The 16,659-nt window shown below is 44.5% G+C and overlaps 1 protein-coding gene across 3 annotated transcripts in view; it reads left to right on the plus strand.

Moving 5' to 3' along the window:
• Spg11 (SPG11 vesicle trafficking associated, spatacsin) overlaps positions 1–16,659 on the plus strand; it is a 55,184-nt gene that overhangs the window by 37,866 nt on the left and 659 nt on the right. Inside the window, exons 27-39 of one of the 3 annotated variants that reach the window (XM_090318447.1) lie at positions 1,281–1,388; positions 2,368–2,530; positions 5,213–5,427; positions 6,158–6,909; positions 9,417–9,579; positions 10,328–10,526; positions 11,173–11,310; positions 11,998–12,131; positions 12,801–12,908; positions 14,351–14,519; positions 14,879–14,967; positions 15,092–15,247; positions 15,847–15,998. In XM_090318447.1, the coding sequence (XP_090174573.1) occupies positions 1,281–1,388; positions 2,368–2,530; positions 5,213–5,427; positions 6,158–6,909; positions 9,417–9,579; positions 10,328–10,526; positions 11,173–11,310; positions 11,998–12,131; positions 12,801–12,908; positions 14,351–14,519; positions 14,879–14,967; positions 15,092–15,247; positions 15,847–15,998 (2,546 nt within the window). Of the gene's footprint in view, positions 1–1,280; positions 1,389–2,367; positions 2,531–5,212; positions 5,428–6,157; positions 6,910–9,416; positions 9,580–10,327; positions 10,560–11,145; positions 11,311–11,997; positions 12,132–12,800; positions 12,909–14,350; positions 14,520–14,878; positions 14,968–15,091; positions 15,248–15,846; positions 15,999–16,659 lie in introns of all 3 variants that reach the window. The other 2 variants (XM_090318445.1, XM_090318446.1) reach the window with 2 other exon arrangements.

A 16,659-nucleotide genomic window follows, 5' to 3' on the forward strand; every position in this document is an offset into this window, starting at 1 on the left:
CCCAGGACTTCCCCCCCACCCCCCAAAAAAGGTAGAACTTTCCCAGTTTTCCCTTATCTTCTAATTCCTGTCCACTGCCAAAAAAAGTTTTATTCAAATGCCACCATTTTTTGGGGGGTGGGTGTGGGGTCAGTCATGGTGTGTGAACTTTGGGCCAGAGCTGTCTTAAGCTTCTTTTGCTCAAGACTAGGACTCTCCCACTGGAGCCACAGTGCCACTTCCAGCATTCTTTTCTCCTAGGCCCAGAGTTCAAACCCCACAACTGACAAGAAAAATAAGTAAGATTGAAAGACAGCCAGTTATGGTGGCACATGCTTTAGCACTCAGGATTATGAGTTCAAGGCCAGCTGGGGTTACATAATGAGACTATCTTAAAACAAAAGAAATAATGCAGGTGTTGATTTCAATTCTTTTTTCTTTCTTTTTTTTTTTTTTTTTGTGGATCATAGGGCCTGAACCATCTGGGCCTGGGCCCAGAGCTCTTCAGCTCAAGGCTACCACCCTACCCCTGGGGCCTGGGCATTATACCTGAGCTCTACAGCTGAAGGCTACTGCCCTACACCTTGAGCTACCACCCTATTTCTTGTTTTCTAGTAGTTAATTGGACTTTAGTGCCTAGTCTGGCTTTGAACCGAGATCCTCAGATCTCAGCCTCCTGAGTAGGATTACAGGCGTGAGCTACTGTTCCCGGCTACATTCATACTTTTAAATTTAAACCTGACCTCTGTTGCAGCAGCTCCCACTGAATGCCAGAGAATGGATTGGTTGATGCCACAGGGACCAGTACAGAGGGTGGGTTACTGGAGCCCATTGTCTAAGAGTGTTTGTTAGAGACACCATGTGTCTACCCACCTCCCAGGAATAGATAAGTTGCTAAGTGTAGTCCATTGGGAATTTACACCTGGCTTGAGTATTGTTTCTTTTCTAAAAGCAACTTCCTTTAATTACTTAGCATGTATAATTTAATTCCATTAAGCTAGTAAGGAGCTAGAGCATGGCTTAGTGTTGAAGCCCTGGGCTGCATTCCTCAGTACCACATACACAGAAAAAGCTGCTAGTGGTGTTGTGTCTTAGTGGTAGAAAGCTAGCCTTGAGCACAAAGAGGCTCAAGGATAGTGCCCAGGCGGAGTTCATGCCCCAGAATTGGGGTCAGGGGGGAGGTTGTGAAGGGGAGTAAAGGGAGGAAGCTATTGATAACATTCAATGTTCTCCCATTTGTCATTTTTCATTTGAGAAAACACCAACTTCAAACTTTTCTATTTTTAAACTATTCCTCAAAGGATTCCCCATTACTACTGATGACGGAGATGTATGAACTGTGCATGTTCTTCAAGAATTACAAGGATGCCCAAACTAAACTTCTGCAGGTCCAGAAGAGTCTTGAAACTGTAAGTTGGAGTTAAAGCGTTCTTTCTCATTGATCTGAAATAGACTGGCATGGCTTGTTATGTTGAGCAAGCAGAGGACTAGTGGTTATGTTCAAGTTCACTGTTCTGAGATGGAGAAGCAAGGGCAGAAGTTACGGTGACTCACTTAAAATAGCTCATCAGTTTCCATGTGCAGACACTGTGTGAGAGAAGCTTCTGGGATCAGTGTCCTGGTGTTGGAGCCATGTTCCATAGGAGAAAGATTGTTGATCAGATAGCATTGTCTCTGCTGTGCACAGAAGAGGAGGAGGTACACGAGACAGTATTACCTGAAGCATTTTCAGTACTGCTTTAGTCCCTGAGGAAGAAAATATTTTTTTCCTTTCATTAGTACTTCTGGCAATCTCTATCCAAGTGACAAAAGGAGCAGCTCAAGTGGTAAAAGGCTTGTCTAGCAAGCCCAAGCCCCTGAGTTCAAACCCCAGTAGGAAAAAGCAGATAATCCCAAGCTATGTAGTCAGTTGTAGGCTTTAACCTTAAGCTACTTCCCTCAGGCCTGTTCACCATGATGAACTTATCAACTTGAAGAAAATGAAGTTTTAGGGGAGGAAAGAAGTTACCTTTGTCCTGCTTGGGGTTTTTGGCATTTTTGCCTTCTAGATCCCAAAGTGCTCTGTGAAAAACAGGACAAGGGTACATACACCTTTTCAACTCATGCATGGATCCTCAGGGGGAGATATACAGTCTACATTGGTCGTTTACATTAAATGAAGATTTAAAACATATACTTGAAAATGCTGAGTTAGTGGACTATAGCTGGGCTTCATGAATCATAGAAGGTGGGAAACTGCCCTGAGCCCTTTCTGAGGTTCTGTTCAGGAACTGAAAGTTCCCAGTAGGAGGTCATTTTTTGGGACATCTCAGCTTTCTTTTTCCCAAATTTGGAGGTTTTGATTCCTGTTTCTGTGAACCACTCTCTGAGTTCCTGTTGTTTTCCAAGCTTGACGCCGCAGCTGCCAGTGTCCTCCCTGTCATCCCTGTCACATGGCTGAAGGATCAGGTGTGTTTCCTCTTAAAGCTTATGCCACAGCAATGTCAGACACAGTATGAGCTGGGAAAGCTTTTACAGCTGTATGTTGGAGCAGAGCATCTCTTCAGTGATGGTAAGACAGCAAGGCAAACTTTACACTCAAGTTGCTGTTAGCTTAGCTTCCTTAAGCTTAAAAGTATTTTGGCATGGGGCCAGGAGCATACCCTAGTGGTAGAGTGCTCACCTAGCATTCACGAAGCCCTGGGTTCAATTCCTCAGGACCACATACTCAGAAATAGCCAGAAGTGGTTCTGTGGCCCACGTGGCAGAGTGCTAGCCTTGAGCAAAAAGTGTCCAAGGACAGTGCCCAGACCCTGAGTTCAAACACAGGACTGGTGGCAAAAAAACAAAGAAAACAAGTATTTTAGCTGGGCCGTCCATATATTAAAATGCATAAGATTACATTAAATTTACAGTCCATAACTGAGCATGAATAGGTTATCTGTAGCTTCAGATTTGGGTTAAAATCCATTCAAATCATAGCCATGTGCAGTGGTCCACACATGTAATCTTAGGTGTTGGGGAGGCTAAGGTTGAAGGATCATTGATTGTGGCTCATCCGAGCAAAAAGTTCACAAGATGCCATTTCAGCCCATAAAAATCTGAGTACAGTGGCATGCACCTATCTTCCCAGCTTTGATGGGAAGCATAAATAGGAATGTGGTCTAGAGTGGCCCCAGTAAAAACTGAGACCTTATCCTCAAGCTAATAAAGACAAAGAGGCATGGCTTGTATTGTAGAGTTCCTGCCTAGCAAACATGAGGCCCCGAGTGAAACCGCAGTACCAACCAATGCCTCAAACAAGTGCACACTGAAAACAGCACAATGGCACCTAACAAATAATACAGCCCAGCTTGTTTTAAGCTGTTGTCACATTTCCCCCTGACAAGCTCCTGTAATTTCCATGTCACTATCATTTTTCTGATAAGTAACCTTAACATGTCTGCAGTGCTCAGAGTCAGTCATGTTTCAGGACTACATAATTCATTTTGATTGTTTGAGAGACATATTGCACACTTTTTTTTTCTTCATTCCTACAGACACTGGCAATCTCTAAGCTTGTTGCTGACTAAATCAAGCCAATATTACCTTACTCTTAAATACTTACTTGATAGTTTCAAGTTTTTGTTCATAGGTAATATCCCTTTATACTGGATTGTTACTATCTCAAGGCTAGGGTATTATTACTTCTAAAGTTAACAGATGTTGTGTTGGATGGCTCCGATTTTTACAAAACACTGAAGGAATGCAGGGTTGAATGCCAAGTCAGGCTCTAGGAGACTGCAGAAAAAGTATGAGACTCAGATAAGGTTTAACTACATTGTTAACCAACACTATAGTATTTTCTTTGGAATTCACTTTATAGCACAAGCTGGGAAAAGTCATTAATGACCCCAGACTTAAGATCTTTTTCTTTAGCCTCCCAGGTGCTATGATAGGCCTGTACCACCACACCCAGATGAGGATTCTTTTTTTTTTTTTTTTAAATTTTTGGTCAGTCGAGGGACTTGAACTCTGGGCCTGGGCTCTGTCCCCGAGTTCTTCAGCTGAAGGCTACAGTCCTACCCCCTTGAGTCACAGCACTACTTTTCTGGTGATGAATTGGAGATAAGAGTCTCATGGACTTTTTAGTGCCTGGGCTGACTTTGAACCGCCACCCTCAGATCTCAGCCTTCTGAGTAGCTAGGATTACAGGTAGGAGCCACCTCGCCCAGCTTTTTTTTGCAGGGTGGGGGTGGGGTGGGGGGGTGCTGGTACTGAGGCTTGAACTTGGGGCCTCAGTACTATCCAGGAACATTTTGCCAAAGGCTAGTGCTCTACAACTTGAACCACTTCTCCAGTTCCATCTTTTCGGTAGTTAATTGGAGATGAGAATCTCATGGGCTTTCCTGCCCCAGCCGGTTTTGAACTGTGACCTCAGAGCTTAGCCTCCTGAGTAGCTCCTGACAGGCAAGTACCAATGCCCAGCTAGAATTCCTCCCCCTTCCCCCCCCCTCCAAATTACTGGAGATTGAACCCAGAGCCTCAAATATGCTAGGAAAATACTCTACCACATGCTAGGCAAATGCTGTATGACCCCAGTCCTTTTGTTTTTGTGAGATAGGATCTTTGTAACTTGGCTTGGACTGTCCTTAAATTTATGATCATCACCCTAGTGCTTCTGCTTCCCCACTAGCTGTAATTATAGGTATTCACCACCAGAGCTGACCCACTAGAATAATGTCAAGAGACATCAAGAGGAGCCTGGCTGGGACTCCTTATGTTAGGCAGACAGCCAGAAGGAGCAAATGATGCTCTGCTCTGAGTGCAGGAGCCACGTTCACACCGTGGTAGTGGCTAGCCAGTGTCAGCTTTTATATACATTTTTGTGTCTTGATCCACAAAGACTACAGTGACTAACCACACAAATTTGATCAAGGTAAGAGCAAGAAGTATAAAAGGACAAGACTAATGAGTAAATGGCTAAAAGCTTCTCAAGCTTACTATATGTTGCTATTAAAGTCCACCATCAAATGTATAGCTTTGTGTTCACGCACTAATCATAGGTTAGAGCAGAATAGGGTAGGCAAGCTTAAACAGACTTTTACTACTAAATAATTTGTCTTTGGTATCTGAAGAATGATTTATGACTTCTGCCAACTAAACTGAAATGCTTTTTATTCACACTGGTATGGTAAACATATTTCCCCCTGATACTTTGTTGCTCTCAAAATACCAGTAGTATTTAATTTGAATCTTTTCTTCTTTGGCACAGGTCCAGATGTGAAGAAGCTTTGTGCCCTCAGCCAGATTTTGAAGGGTACATCCATAGCTATTAATCATGCAGTTATTACCAGCTACAGCATTGAGAATTTCCAGCATGAATGTAAATCTATTTTGGAAAGACTGCAGATAGATGGGCAATTTGCTTTAGCCAGAAGAGTAGCTGAATTAGCTGAGTTACCTGTGGACAGCTTGGTTATTGAAGAGGTATTATTATTCTTTTAGACTGTTTGAGTCTTAGTTTTTATTTTGTTGAAAGTATTAGGGTTTGAACTTGGGATCTGAAACTAGATAGATTAGCATGATACCACTGAGCCATGAGCTGCCTACTTTTAGGCTTTTTTCCTGGATCATAAGTAGACTTTTCTACTCGGTCTGGTCTTGTAATGTGACCCCCCCCCCCACGCTTGCCCGTGCACGTGACTTGGGTTAACAGGTGTGCTTCATTCACCCTGTCTAGCTATGGCTTCAGAAGGGGTCTTGTGATCCTAGGCTGTCTACAAACTATGACCCTTCTGTTTTAGCCTCCCAGGTAGCTAGGATAGTCTACAGGTATGAGCCTCTCTGGTGACCACCTCAGCCTTACTTTTTCATATCAGTATATACATACACAGAAGCAAATGGGATCCAGTTTATAGGAAACAAGGCTTTTACCTTTGACACAGGCATTGCTTTCAGAAATGGATGAGCTAAGATGTGCTATAAATGTAAGTTTAGATGTGTTCAGCTGTCTTCCTTTGGATCGAATTAAATGTAACCAAGGTATCGTCCTCTTGGGCCTCAGTTCTATAAATTGAGTACCGCTTTTCATTTCATATGTAGCCAAGCATAATGGTCTCTTGAGACTTGATTTTAACTCTGTATATGTAAGTATATAGAGCATTGACATGTGTGATACTTACCTAGGAAAGCCTAAAATTTGCTTTAACTTTCACAGACAATAAAGGAAATGCAAACCCTAAAACAAATTGCACAGTGGTCCCTGAAACAAACAAGAATTGACTTCTGGAAAAAATGCCATGAGAATTTTAAGAAGAATTCCATTTCAAACAAAGCAGTCTCTTCCTTCTTCTCCACCCAGGCCCATGTGGCCAGTGAGCATACAGCTGGACAAGACAGTGTTGAGGAGTGCCATCTGCTGCTCACTCTGGCAGGACACTGGCTTGCCCAGGAGGATCCAGTGCCACTGGACCAGCTGGAGGAGCTGGAAAAGCAGATCTGGACCTGCCGTATCACCCAGCACACCCTTAGAAGGAATCAGGAGGAAACAGAGCCTAGGTTTTCTCGACAGATCTCAACGAGTGGTGAACTTTCTTTTGACAGCTTAGCCAATGAGCTTTCCTTCTCCAAGTTGGCTGCTCTGAACACATCAAAATACTTAGAGCTGAATGGCCTTCCATCCAGTGAGACATGTGAAAATAGACTAGACTGGGAAGAACAGGAATCACTGAACTTTTTGATTGGGCATCTATTAGATGATGGCTGTGTTCATGAAGCGAGCCGAGTATGCCGGTATTTTCATTTCTACAGCCGAGATGTGGCTTTGGTGTTGCAGTGCAGAGCTCTGGCCTCAGGGGAGGCCAGTGTGGATGACCTGGACCCAGAGATCCACGCTCTCCTGCAAAGTGCTGAGCTGCCTGAGGAACGAGAGGAATTTGGCAGTCCTCTAAGGAAAGTGCACAGCAGTAAGTGAAGATCACACTGGCCTGCCCGCCAACACTATTTCTTCAAGAGAAGGGCCTGTCCTAGCATCACAGTTACATTGAGTTAAGGAAGAAATAACTTTCTCTAGAAAACCCATAACCCACATAATTAGCTATACAATTAAGTTGAAGACTTAAAAAATACCAATTATTTAGTTGTAACTAGACCATAGAAATTTATTCTCTGAAATACATTTAATTTTTGCCAGCCCTGGGGCTTGACCTCAGGGACTAGAAGCTGTCACTGAACTGCTTTTTGCTTAAAGCTAGCACTCTACCACTGAGCCACAGTGCTACTTTATTACTTTTTTTCTGGATAGTTTATTGGAGATAAGAGTCTCATGAACTTTCCTGCCTGGGTTGACTTCGAACCTGGAACCTCAGATCTCAGCCTCCTGAGTAGCTAGGATTATAGGTGTGAGCCACCATGACTAGGTCATCTACTCTCCTGGGGCTTGAACTCAGGGTGTTGGCACAGTCCTTGGACACTTGTTCTTTTTTTGGTCAGTCATGGGCTTGAACTCTGAGCCTGGGTGTGGCCCCTTAGCTCTTCAGCTCAAGGCTACCGCCTTACCCTGTGAGCCAAGGCCCCACTTCCGGTTTTCTAGTGGTTAATTGGAGATAAGAGCCTCATGGACTTTAATGCCCTGGCTGGTTTTGAACCAAATGTGATATTTGGGAAAGTCAAACGGAAGTCCAGAGCAACTGTGCCAAACAGGCAGGCCACCACAAAGACAAAGCAAGTACTTTATTTGAGTAAAATGCCTGGGCAAGTCTTTTTCTCACGATGATGAATATTGATTTCTGTTAGGAAATTGTTTAGAGATGCCACAAGATGTTTGAATTCTACAACAAAAATCTAGCTGTACCAAGAGGTTTCCCTCCTCCCCTCCCCCCAGTTTGAACTCAAAGCCTCATGCTTGCTAGGCAAGAACTTTACTGGTGAGCGATTCCTTCAGCCCTTTAGCCATACATTTTTGAAAAACATGATTTAAAAAAAAAAAGTTTCTGTGCTATGTATCCCAAGCTACAATCCTTGTGCCTGAGCCTCTGAAGTGAGGCTGATGAGATTGTAGCCTTGTACCCAACATACCAAACTGAAGTATTTAAACTCCATATCTTTTCTCCTTTCCTTTTGGAATTTTAATATTTAAAAATTTAGGACTTACAGAGATTGCTTTGCCCATATATAATTTTTTTTTTGCTAACTCATGAGTCTTTACATACCAAACTGAAGTATTTAAACTCCATATCTTTTCTCCTTTCCTTTTGGAATTTTAATATTTAAAAATTTAGGACTTACAGAGATTGCTTTGCCCATATATAATTTTTTTTTTTTGCTAACTCATGAGTCTTTTCCATTTCACTGATCTTTCTCCTTTATTTTCACTCAGCAACTGAGTTGCTAGTTGTGGGGCTTGAACTCAGGGCCTGAGCACTGTCCTTGGACTTTTCTCAAGGTTAGAGTTCTTGAGCCAAAGCACCACTTACAGCTTTTTTCTATGTATGTGGTGCCGAGGAATTGAACCAGGGTATTCGTGCATGCTAGGCAAGCACTCTACCACTAGGCCAAACTCTAGCCTCTGCAACTGAGATTTTTAGAAGCTCCTGATTGTGAGCTCTACACCACCTCACTGCCCCTTCCTTCCACTAAAGTGCTCAGTTCTAGCTTTGAGGCAGTACTGTATTCAGGCTAGGGGTTACCAGAGTGGGGGATGGTCATTGCAGCAGGTTTTATAACTAACTTTGTTGGGAGATAGAAGCGAAGTGACTCGGTTCCGTTTTATCTATGAAGGCTGAATAGGAATAACATGATCTGAGTTGTTTTCAAAATGTGTTTTTATTTTACTAGGTTTTAAATGCAATGCTTAGTACAACAAACGGTAGAATGAATACCCAAGTATTTAATGGCACACTCATAATCTTACTTACAATGCTGAGATCTGAGGTTCATGAGTCAAAGCCAGGAAAATCTGTGATACTTTTTCTTTAGCTAGTCCTGGGATTTGAATTGGGTCCCTCCCTTTCTCTCCCCCCCCCTTTCTCTCTTTCTTTGTTTCTTTGCCGGTCCTGGGGCTTGATTGAACTCAGGGCCTAAGACCTGTCCTTGGATTTTCTCAAGGGTAGAGCTCTACCACTTGAGCCATAGCACCACTTCTGGCTTTTTCTGTGTATGTGGTACTGAGGAATAGAACCCAGGTCTTCGTGCCCTCTACCACTAGGCCATACTCCCAGCCCTCCATGATAACTCTTATCTCCACAATCAACCACTAAAAAGCCCAAAATGGAGCTGTGGCTCACCACTGAGCAAAAATGCTCGGGCCCTGAGTTCAAGCCCCAGGAAGGGTAACAACAACAACAACAAAAATAATAGGGACTCCTGTCAGAAGTGGTCCCAGACTGAGGGGTGGTGGGAGTTCAAGAGGCTGCAAACAGGTAAGAATGCCCAGGAGCTATGAGCCAGATCTTACCATCTTACCACAATGCCCTTAGACCTCACTGGTGCTTGTTTCCAGCTACCAGCTTGGATAGCCAGTCATTTGTGATGGTACCCCACAGTGATGAGGTGGTGACAAACCTGGAAACTTTGACCAGCAAATGTCTCAACGGGAAGAACTACTGCCGGCAGGTCCTCTGTCTATATGAGCTTGCTAAGGTATGTGCCAAGGTCTTCGAGGGGTGCCAGTTCCACAGGAACCCCACTGAAAGGGAAGCAGTTATTTAGAAGTAAATCTGCCTTTATTCCACTTTCTCAAATTCCTAATGTTTGAAGAACTACCCCATGTTTTACAAGAGGCTATCACCTAATGCTGCAATGACATCTAACTTTTGCTAAAATATTACTGTTTTCCATTCAATTCCAAGTTTCTTAGAGTGTGGATTTCCCTCCCCCCGCCCCCAGTCATGGGGCTTGAGCTCAGGGCCTGAGCACTGTCCTTGGGCTTTCTCAAGGCTAGCCCTCTACCACTTGAGCAACAGCACAACTTTCTGCTTTTTCTGTGTACGTGGTACCAAGGAATCAAACCCAGGGCTTTGTGCATGCTAGTCAAGCACTCTACCTCTAGGCCACCACTCCTAGCCCGACTGTGGAATTTTTTTTTTTTTTTTTTTGCCATTCCTGGGCTTGGGCTCAGGGCTTGAGCACTGTCCTTGGGCTTTCTCAAGGCTAGAGCTCTACCATTTGAGCCTCAGCACCATTTCTGGCTTTTTGCTATGTATGTGGGGTACCGAGGAATTGAACCTGGGTCTTTGTGCATGCTAGGCAAGCACTCTACCACTAGGCCAAACTCCCGGTCCCCAGCCGACTGTGGAATTTTTAAGCTAAGCAATGGATCACATTTTGGAAAGAGCATTTGCTTTTACCTAGCTTCTGAAAATAACTCTAGCCTTTACCTTCCTTTCAGGAATTAGACTGTTCCTATGCAGATGTAGCTGCCCAAGATGGTAAGGCTACACTTCGGGCAATCTTGGCCTCTCAGAAGCCTGACAGATGTAAACGAGCCCATGTCTTCATTAGCACCCAGGGCCTTAAGCCAGAGACTGTCGCTGAAATTGTGGCTGAACAGGTGACATGGGAGCTGCTGGCCCTATCAGAAGGAACAGGTATCTTGCCTTCCAGACTTCCCCAGCCTCTCATACATTACTTTAAACTCATGCAGTGTGTGCGTGTTGCTTTTGCAAGATTCCAGATTACATTTCTAGAAAAACATGCTGCATTAATTTTACTTTTTACTGTGATGCTTACTTTTGTCTCCCCGAGCAGGAATTCCTGAAAGTTCGTTGGGTGCTGGTGGATCATGCCTGTAATCCTAGCTTCTAAGGAGGCTGAGATTTGAGGTCATGATTCGGAGCCATCCTGGACAGAAAAGTCAGATTCTAAACCTCCAATTAACTAGCAAAAGTTGAAAGTAAAGCTGTCAGCCTTGAAGGAGGGCAAAAAAGAAAGCCACACCACAATAGCACTAGCACCCCAATACAACTTATAGAACTAAGTTTCTTTGAACTGGGGTCTGGGCACTGTCTCTGAGCTTTTTTTGCTCATGGCTAGCACTCTGGTTTTGTGGTAATGGGTAGTAAGTCTCCCGGACTTCCCTGCTGCTGGCTTCAAACTGTGATCTTCAGCTCTCTTGCCTCCTGAAGAGGTAGGATGACAGACTGGTTTTGCACCAAAGTTTTTGAACTCAATTGTGAGAGTTAGAGAGGGAACTGTGAGATTTCTTCCTGGTGCCTTTCTCATCTTTCTGTGCAGGACATAAACAAATGTTTAGCCCAGCAGAGGAAAGCCAGGCCTTTGTTCAGCTGACTGCTCTGTGTCAAGACCGCACGTTGGTAGGCATGAAGCTGCTGGATAAGATTTCCTGTGTTCCCCAGAGGGAGCTGTCTTGCAGTAAGTCTTTGGCCTTTCTTTTTACATGTTTTGGGGCTAGGCTGTATCTTGGTAGTGGAATAATTGTGTATCCATGGCCCTGTTTTAGTTCCCCTGTGCTACAAGAGGAGACAGGAAAAAAAACTGAGTGGTGGCATTTTAAGGCACTCTTCAATTTAAAGGCCTACTCATCTTCTTCAACTTCCATTGACTCAGGTTTCTCTTTTTCTATACATGACTAGGGAATTTTAGTGTTGTTTAAATAGGCATTATATGGGGCCAAGTGTGTATCTTGGTAGCTGAGTGCTTCCCAAGCATGAATGAATCACAGGGTTCTGGCCTTAATCCAAAATGGCATCATATAACATATAGTTTATGCTATTCATATAGCATGTGTCCCTGAGCTTTCTGCTCAAGGCTTATACTACCATTTTCAGCCACAACTCAAGTCTTATGGCCATAACTGCCTGGGCTGGCTCTGAACTATGATTTGCAGATCTCAGCCTTCCAAGTAGCTAGGATTACAGGCAAGCCACCGGTGTTGCTGTTGTAGTCATTTTAGATTGTCTCCATTTTTTCCTGTGTAAACATGCTGATGAGGCCCTTGGGAGGGAGCGCTGTTCAGACAGGCTCCCGTGTCCACTGAGTCAGTCTGGGGGTCATCAGTGGTGGCCAGCAATTGCAACCCCATCTTACTGTCCTACCCAGCCACAGAGCTCCTGATCCTAGCCCATCACTGCTTCACTCTGACTTGTCACATGGAAGGCATCATTAGAGTCCTGCAGGCTGCCCGGATGCTCACAGATAACCACTTGGCCCCCAACGAGGAGTACGGACTGGTGGTGAGCAACCCTCTAAGATTCACCCTCCCACTCCCACCCTGCCGTCTATTCAGTAGGTGTTATCTAAAGGCTCAGAACACTGTGAGCTGGCTCCTAGCTCCTTACAAAGGCTGCCAGCTCAGTGTTCTGCGCCTTTAGATAACACCTACTGAATAGATGGTTGGGGAGCCCTATCTTCCACTCCAGTTGGTTTCTCTCAGAACCTAATATTATTGCGAAGGAACAGAAAGTCTGCACCATATTCCAGGGCTGCCATACTCTAAGGAATTTTGCTCTTTCAGAGGCCAAGACAGCTAGTTTCCTCTAGAACAATATTCAGGCCAGCCTTTGATCTATGGATTTCCTACTCAGGCCCTGTATGCCTGCCTAAATTCTGACCTGGCAGTTTAGCAAATGGTAGCCCACTGAAATGAAGAGTGAAGAGGAAGAGCTGCCCAGAAGGCACTTGCCACTGTTTGTTCCCCTTCTGTGTGATACTCCAGATAAGCATTTCCAAATCCTCCACAGAAGCTCCCTTGGTGCATGGGAGTCAGTGAGGCCCAGCAGCCTGCCTCTTAACCCTTTGCCATAGATGGAGCGTAGTATGTAAAGGTAGCCAAACTGATTGGGGACAATGTTCTGGTGTTGCGAACTCAGGATGATTCTGATGCCAGGTGGGCTTCTTCACAGGTGCGCCTCCTCACTGGCATTGGACGATATAATGAAATGACATACATATTCGATTTGCTGCACAAAAAGCACTACTTTGAAGTACTGATGAGGAAGAAATTGGATCCGGTAGGTGTGAAGAAATGGCTGCCAGACAAGGCATACTGCGACATTCAGGAGCCCTGAGTGTCTTCGGAAGGAGCTCAGTGAACCACAGCTTGTTTAGGGAGGGACTGGGGGACCAGTCCTGGGACATAGACTGATTTCTTAAGATGACAGCAGATTTGAAGTTTTTTTCTCAGCTTTTCTCACCTTTCTTTTGTGCCTGTTCTAGCTGGAACAAACTGCTAAAAGTAGGTGATCATCTCTGAGAAAAGGCTACAGAAAAGTATGTTGCTTGGAGTCAAGTTGGGGAGTGAATTGTGTAGGGCATAGGCCAAGAACAGAAAAGCCCAAGCTGACCCAGGCCCTCTGGCTTGGAGCTTGCCTGGTTTCTAGCATGATTTCTTTCAGATGTGTCGCTCACACTGCCTGTTAACAAACTCTCATGGCTCATTTTTGGTGCCTCTCTTCATTTCACCTCTGAAAAAGCAGAGTGCACTTTTGCCTTCTAGGAACAAGGGGCCCAGCCGAGCAAGATTGAGACAGTTTAAAGATAGACTGGTCCCATTAACAGGAGCAAATTTTAGACCTACATCCTTCAAGAGGGTTTGTTCAATGGCTTTGAGGCAGTTTTGGTTTTTTTAAGTATTTAATAACTTTTTTTCTGATTACAAAAGTAAAAAATTTGACATGACATTTAGAAAACAATGCAGAAGGTCCTCAGTGTTGAGCCACCATCTGGAGACAGCCACTGTAATGGTATGGTAGAGGCCCTTTGTACCCAAGTACCCAGATCTGTATACTTTAACAAACTATCTCCATTATTAAGTAGACTGTGACTATTTCCCATAAACGTAGTCTTTTTCATCTGTTCTATTGACTGTATGATATTCTTAACCCTTACTTAGATATCTGGATTGTTTCTGATTGCTAAAATATCTTTGTCACATTCACTTTAGCACTGTGCTCTGCTTGTTTCTTAGGATAAAGTTCTAGAAAGTAATTGTATGCACATGTGTATCTTTTTTTTTTTTTTTTGCCAGTCCTGGGCTTGAGCTCAGGGCCTGAGCACTGTCCTTGGACTTTCTCAAGGCTAGAGCTCTACCATTTGAGCCTCAGGACCACTTCTGGCTTTTTTTTTCTGTATGTGGTACCGAGGAATCGAACCCGGGTCTTCATACATGCTAGGCAAGCACTTTTACCACTAGGCCAAACTCCCGGCCCACATATGTGTATCTTTTAAGGCTTCTCCCTGTTTTTCCTTCTGTTCGACACCATAGGTTAGTTGGAGTCTCAGATCCTTTTGTGCCCGGGCTGGCTTTGAACCTTGATGCTCAGATCTCAGCCTCCTGAGTAGCTAGGATTACAGGCGGACACCATAAAACTTCTATGAAACTTTCAAACCATGGGACTTGGCCAGTCCTTGTGGTCTCTTGAGATTTTGATACTTTTCTTTTCCCCCTGGGCAGAATGGCACCCTGAAAACAGCACTGCTGGACTACATCAAACGCTGCCACCCTGGTGACAGCGAGAAACACAACATGATTGCCCTGTGCTTCAGTATGTGCCGAGAGATAGGGGAGAATCATGAGGCAGCTGCCCGTACCCAACTGAAATTGATTGAGTCTCAGCCCTGGGGTAAGGTCATAGCAACACTTGAGAATATTGCTAGCCAATGGGTTTTGTCTACTAGAAGCTCTGCTGGGTGTCTGGCACTCAGCGGGGGTTGCATCTCAGTGTCTGTGCATTCACTCGGAACCACTCACTGCATCCTAATGCCGTGGAAGCCTCCTTTGACATCTCAGAGAAATGAACCAGAAGCAGCACCCAATACTACTCCATAATGTAGTTAAAGCTTTATCTGAGGACATACATGCCTGCCTCCCTGTGAACGCAGCTGGGATTTTTCTTTCTAGCTCCCCACTAGCAGTGCCTGGCCTGGGTGGGAACAGCTTGCCTGGGGAATGAGTTAGCAAATGTCCTTCATCCCCCTGCAGAGGACAGCCTCCAGGACACACCCCAGTTGAAGCAGCTGCTGCTGAAGGCCCTGACTCTGACATTGGATGCAGCAGAGAGTTATGCCAAGGTAACTAGTTATTCCAGACTGGTCTTGAGCTCTTCCAAGTAAAGGGGGAGGGTGACATGGGCCACACAAGGGCACAAAGGGTGAGTAAGGTTGAAAACCTTTTCTCTCCACCCCACTCTTTCAGGATTCCTGTGTGCGACAGGCCCTGCACTGTCACCAGCTCACCAAGTTAATAACATTACAGATTCATTTTCTAAACACTGGCCAGAACACAATGATCATCAACTTGAGCCACCAGAAGCTGATGGACTGTATTATGGCCCTTCCTCGGTTCTACCAGGTATCACAGGAAACCACAGCTAGCTCTGCACTGCTATGTCCTTCCCATGACCCCACTTGTGAGTGACCTGCCTCAACATGCAGGGCTAGGGACACACCAGAGCAGACCAGTTTTCTTTAGCCATTACTAAGAAATAATTGGGTGTGTTTTTTCTTTTGGGGGGGGGGGATAGGGAATGAAACTCACTTGCTTATGAATTATAAGACTGTGCTCTACCAGTTAGCTACACCCCAGCCTCATTTGCCATATTCATACACTCAGTGTATTTGGGGACAGGAGTTAAACCCTTGTGTTGTAGGTCATCAGAGAAAGACATATTTGGCCCCTTAAGACAGTTAAGGTTCAGAATATAACATCTTAGACCCGATATGAAGACTGGCAAAGCCAGCGGGGGGGGGGGGGCACTAGGATTCAAGGCCATCCAGTGATTAGCTGTCCTTTATCTAAGAGGGACACTAGGGATCGGCTCTTTCACTGTTCCTCACATGGTTGGGTTAGTAGAACTAAAGCTGACTCTCATCAGTCTATGTGGGCAAGATTACCTATCATTTTCTGTTACACAGATTCAAATGGTTTTCTTCACTTCTCTCCCTATTTAGGCATCTATAGTGGCCGAGGCCTATGAGTTTGTTCCTGACTGGGCTGAAATTCTACACCAACAAGTGATTCTTAAAGGAGACTTCAATTACTTGGAAGAATTTAAGCAGCAAAAGTCATTAAGACCTAGTATATTTGAAGAGATTTCCAAAAAGTAAGCATTAGAGTTAACTGTAAAAAGCAAAGCAAGCATAGTGGCAGGAAGTGGCAAGGAATGGTGTTTGGGGGGGCAGCAGAGTTTGAGAGACAACCTGAGCACTATAGCAAAATACCATCTGTTGGGAAATAAGGGGTGAGTTTATGGCTAACCTCCTTCAGCTGCCTTTTTGCTTAAAATGGTATCAATGTCAATCCCTTGATTTGAGGCCACCCTGGGCTACACAGTAAAAGCATCTTTTCAAAATTATCAGCAAAAAGTAAACCTGAGTGTAGTGGCATGTCTGTCATCCAAAGGATTGTGGGTCCAGGCCAGCTAGTGAGCCCACATCCCTGAGTCCAATGCTGGCTCCAGGCAAAAAAAAAAAAACACTACTTGAAAATCATGTTTTAGACTTCTGCAAGAGATGAATGAGAACAGTTTGTGATGCCTTTATACTTAAAATGGAATTGCCTGAGGTGCCAAAAATGGCAGCTAGAACACAGAAGGGTCTTTTGGTATACAAAACTTATTTTAGTTAAGGTGAGCACTGACTTCCATGGGCCAGGAGCTTGGCCTAGTGGCAGAATGCTTGCCTAGGATGCACAAAGACCCGGGGGTTTGATTCCTTGGTACCACATACACAGAAAAAAGGCAGGAATGGTGCTGTGGCTCAAGT

The sequence above is a fragment of the Megascapheus bottae genome, chromosome 25 (assembly GCF_031878675.1).
Source record: "Megascapheus bottae isolate mThoBot1 chromosome 25, mThoBot2.hap1, whole genome shotgun sequence".
In the NCBI taxonomy this organism is placed as follows: Eukaryota; Metazoa; Chordata; class Mammalia; order Rodentia; family Geomyidae; genus Megascapheus; species Megascapheus bottae.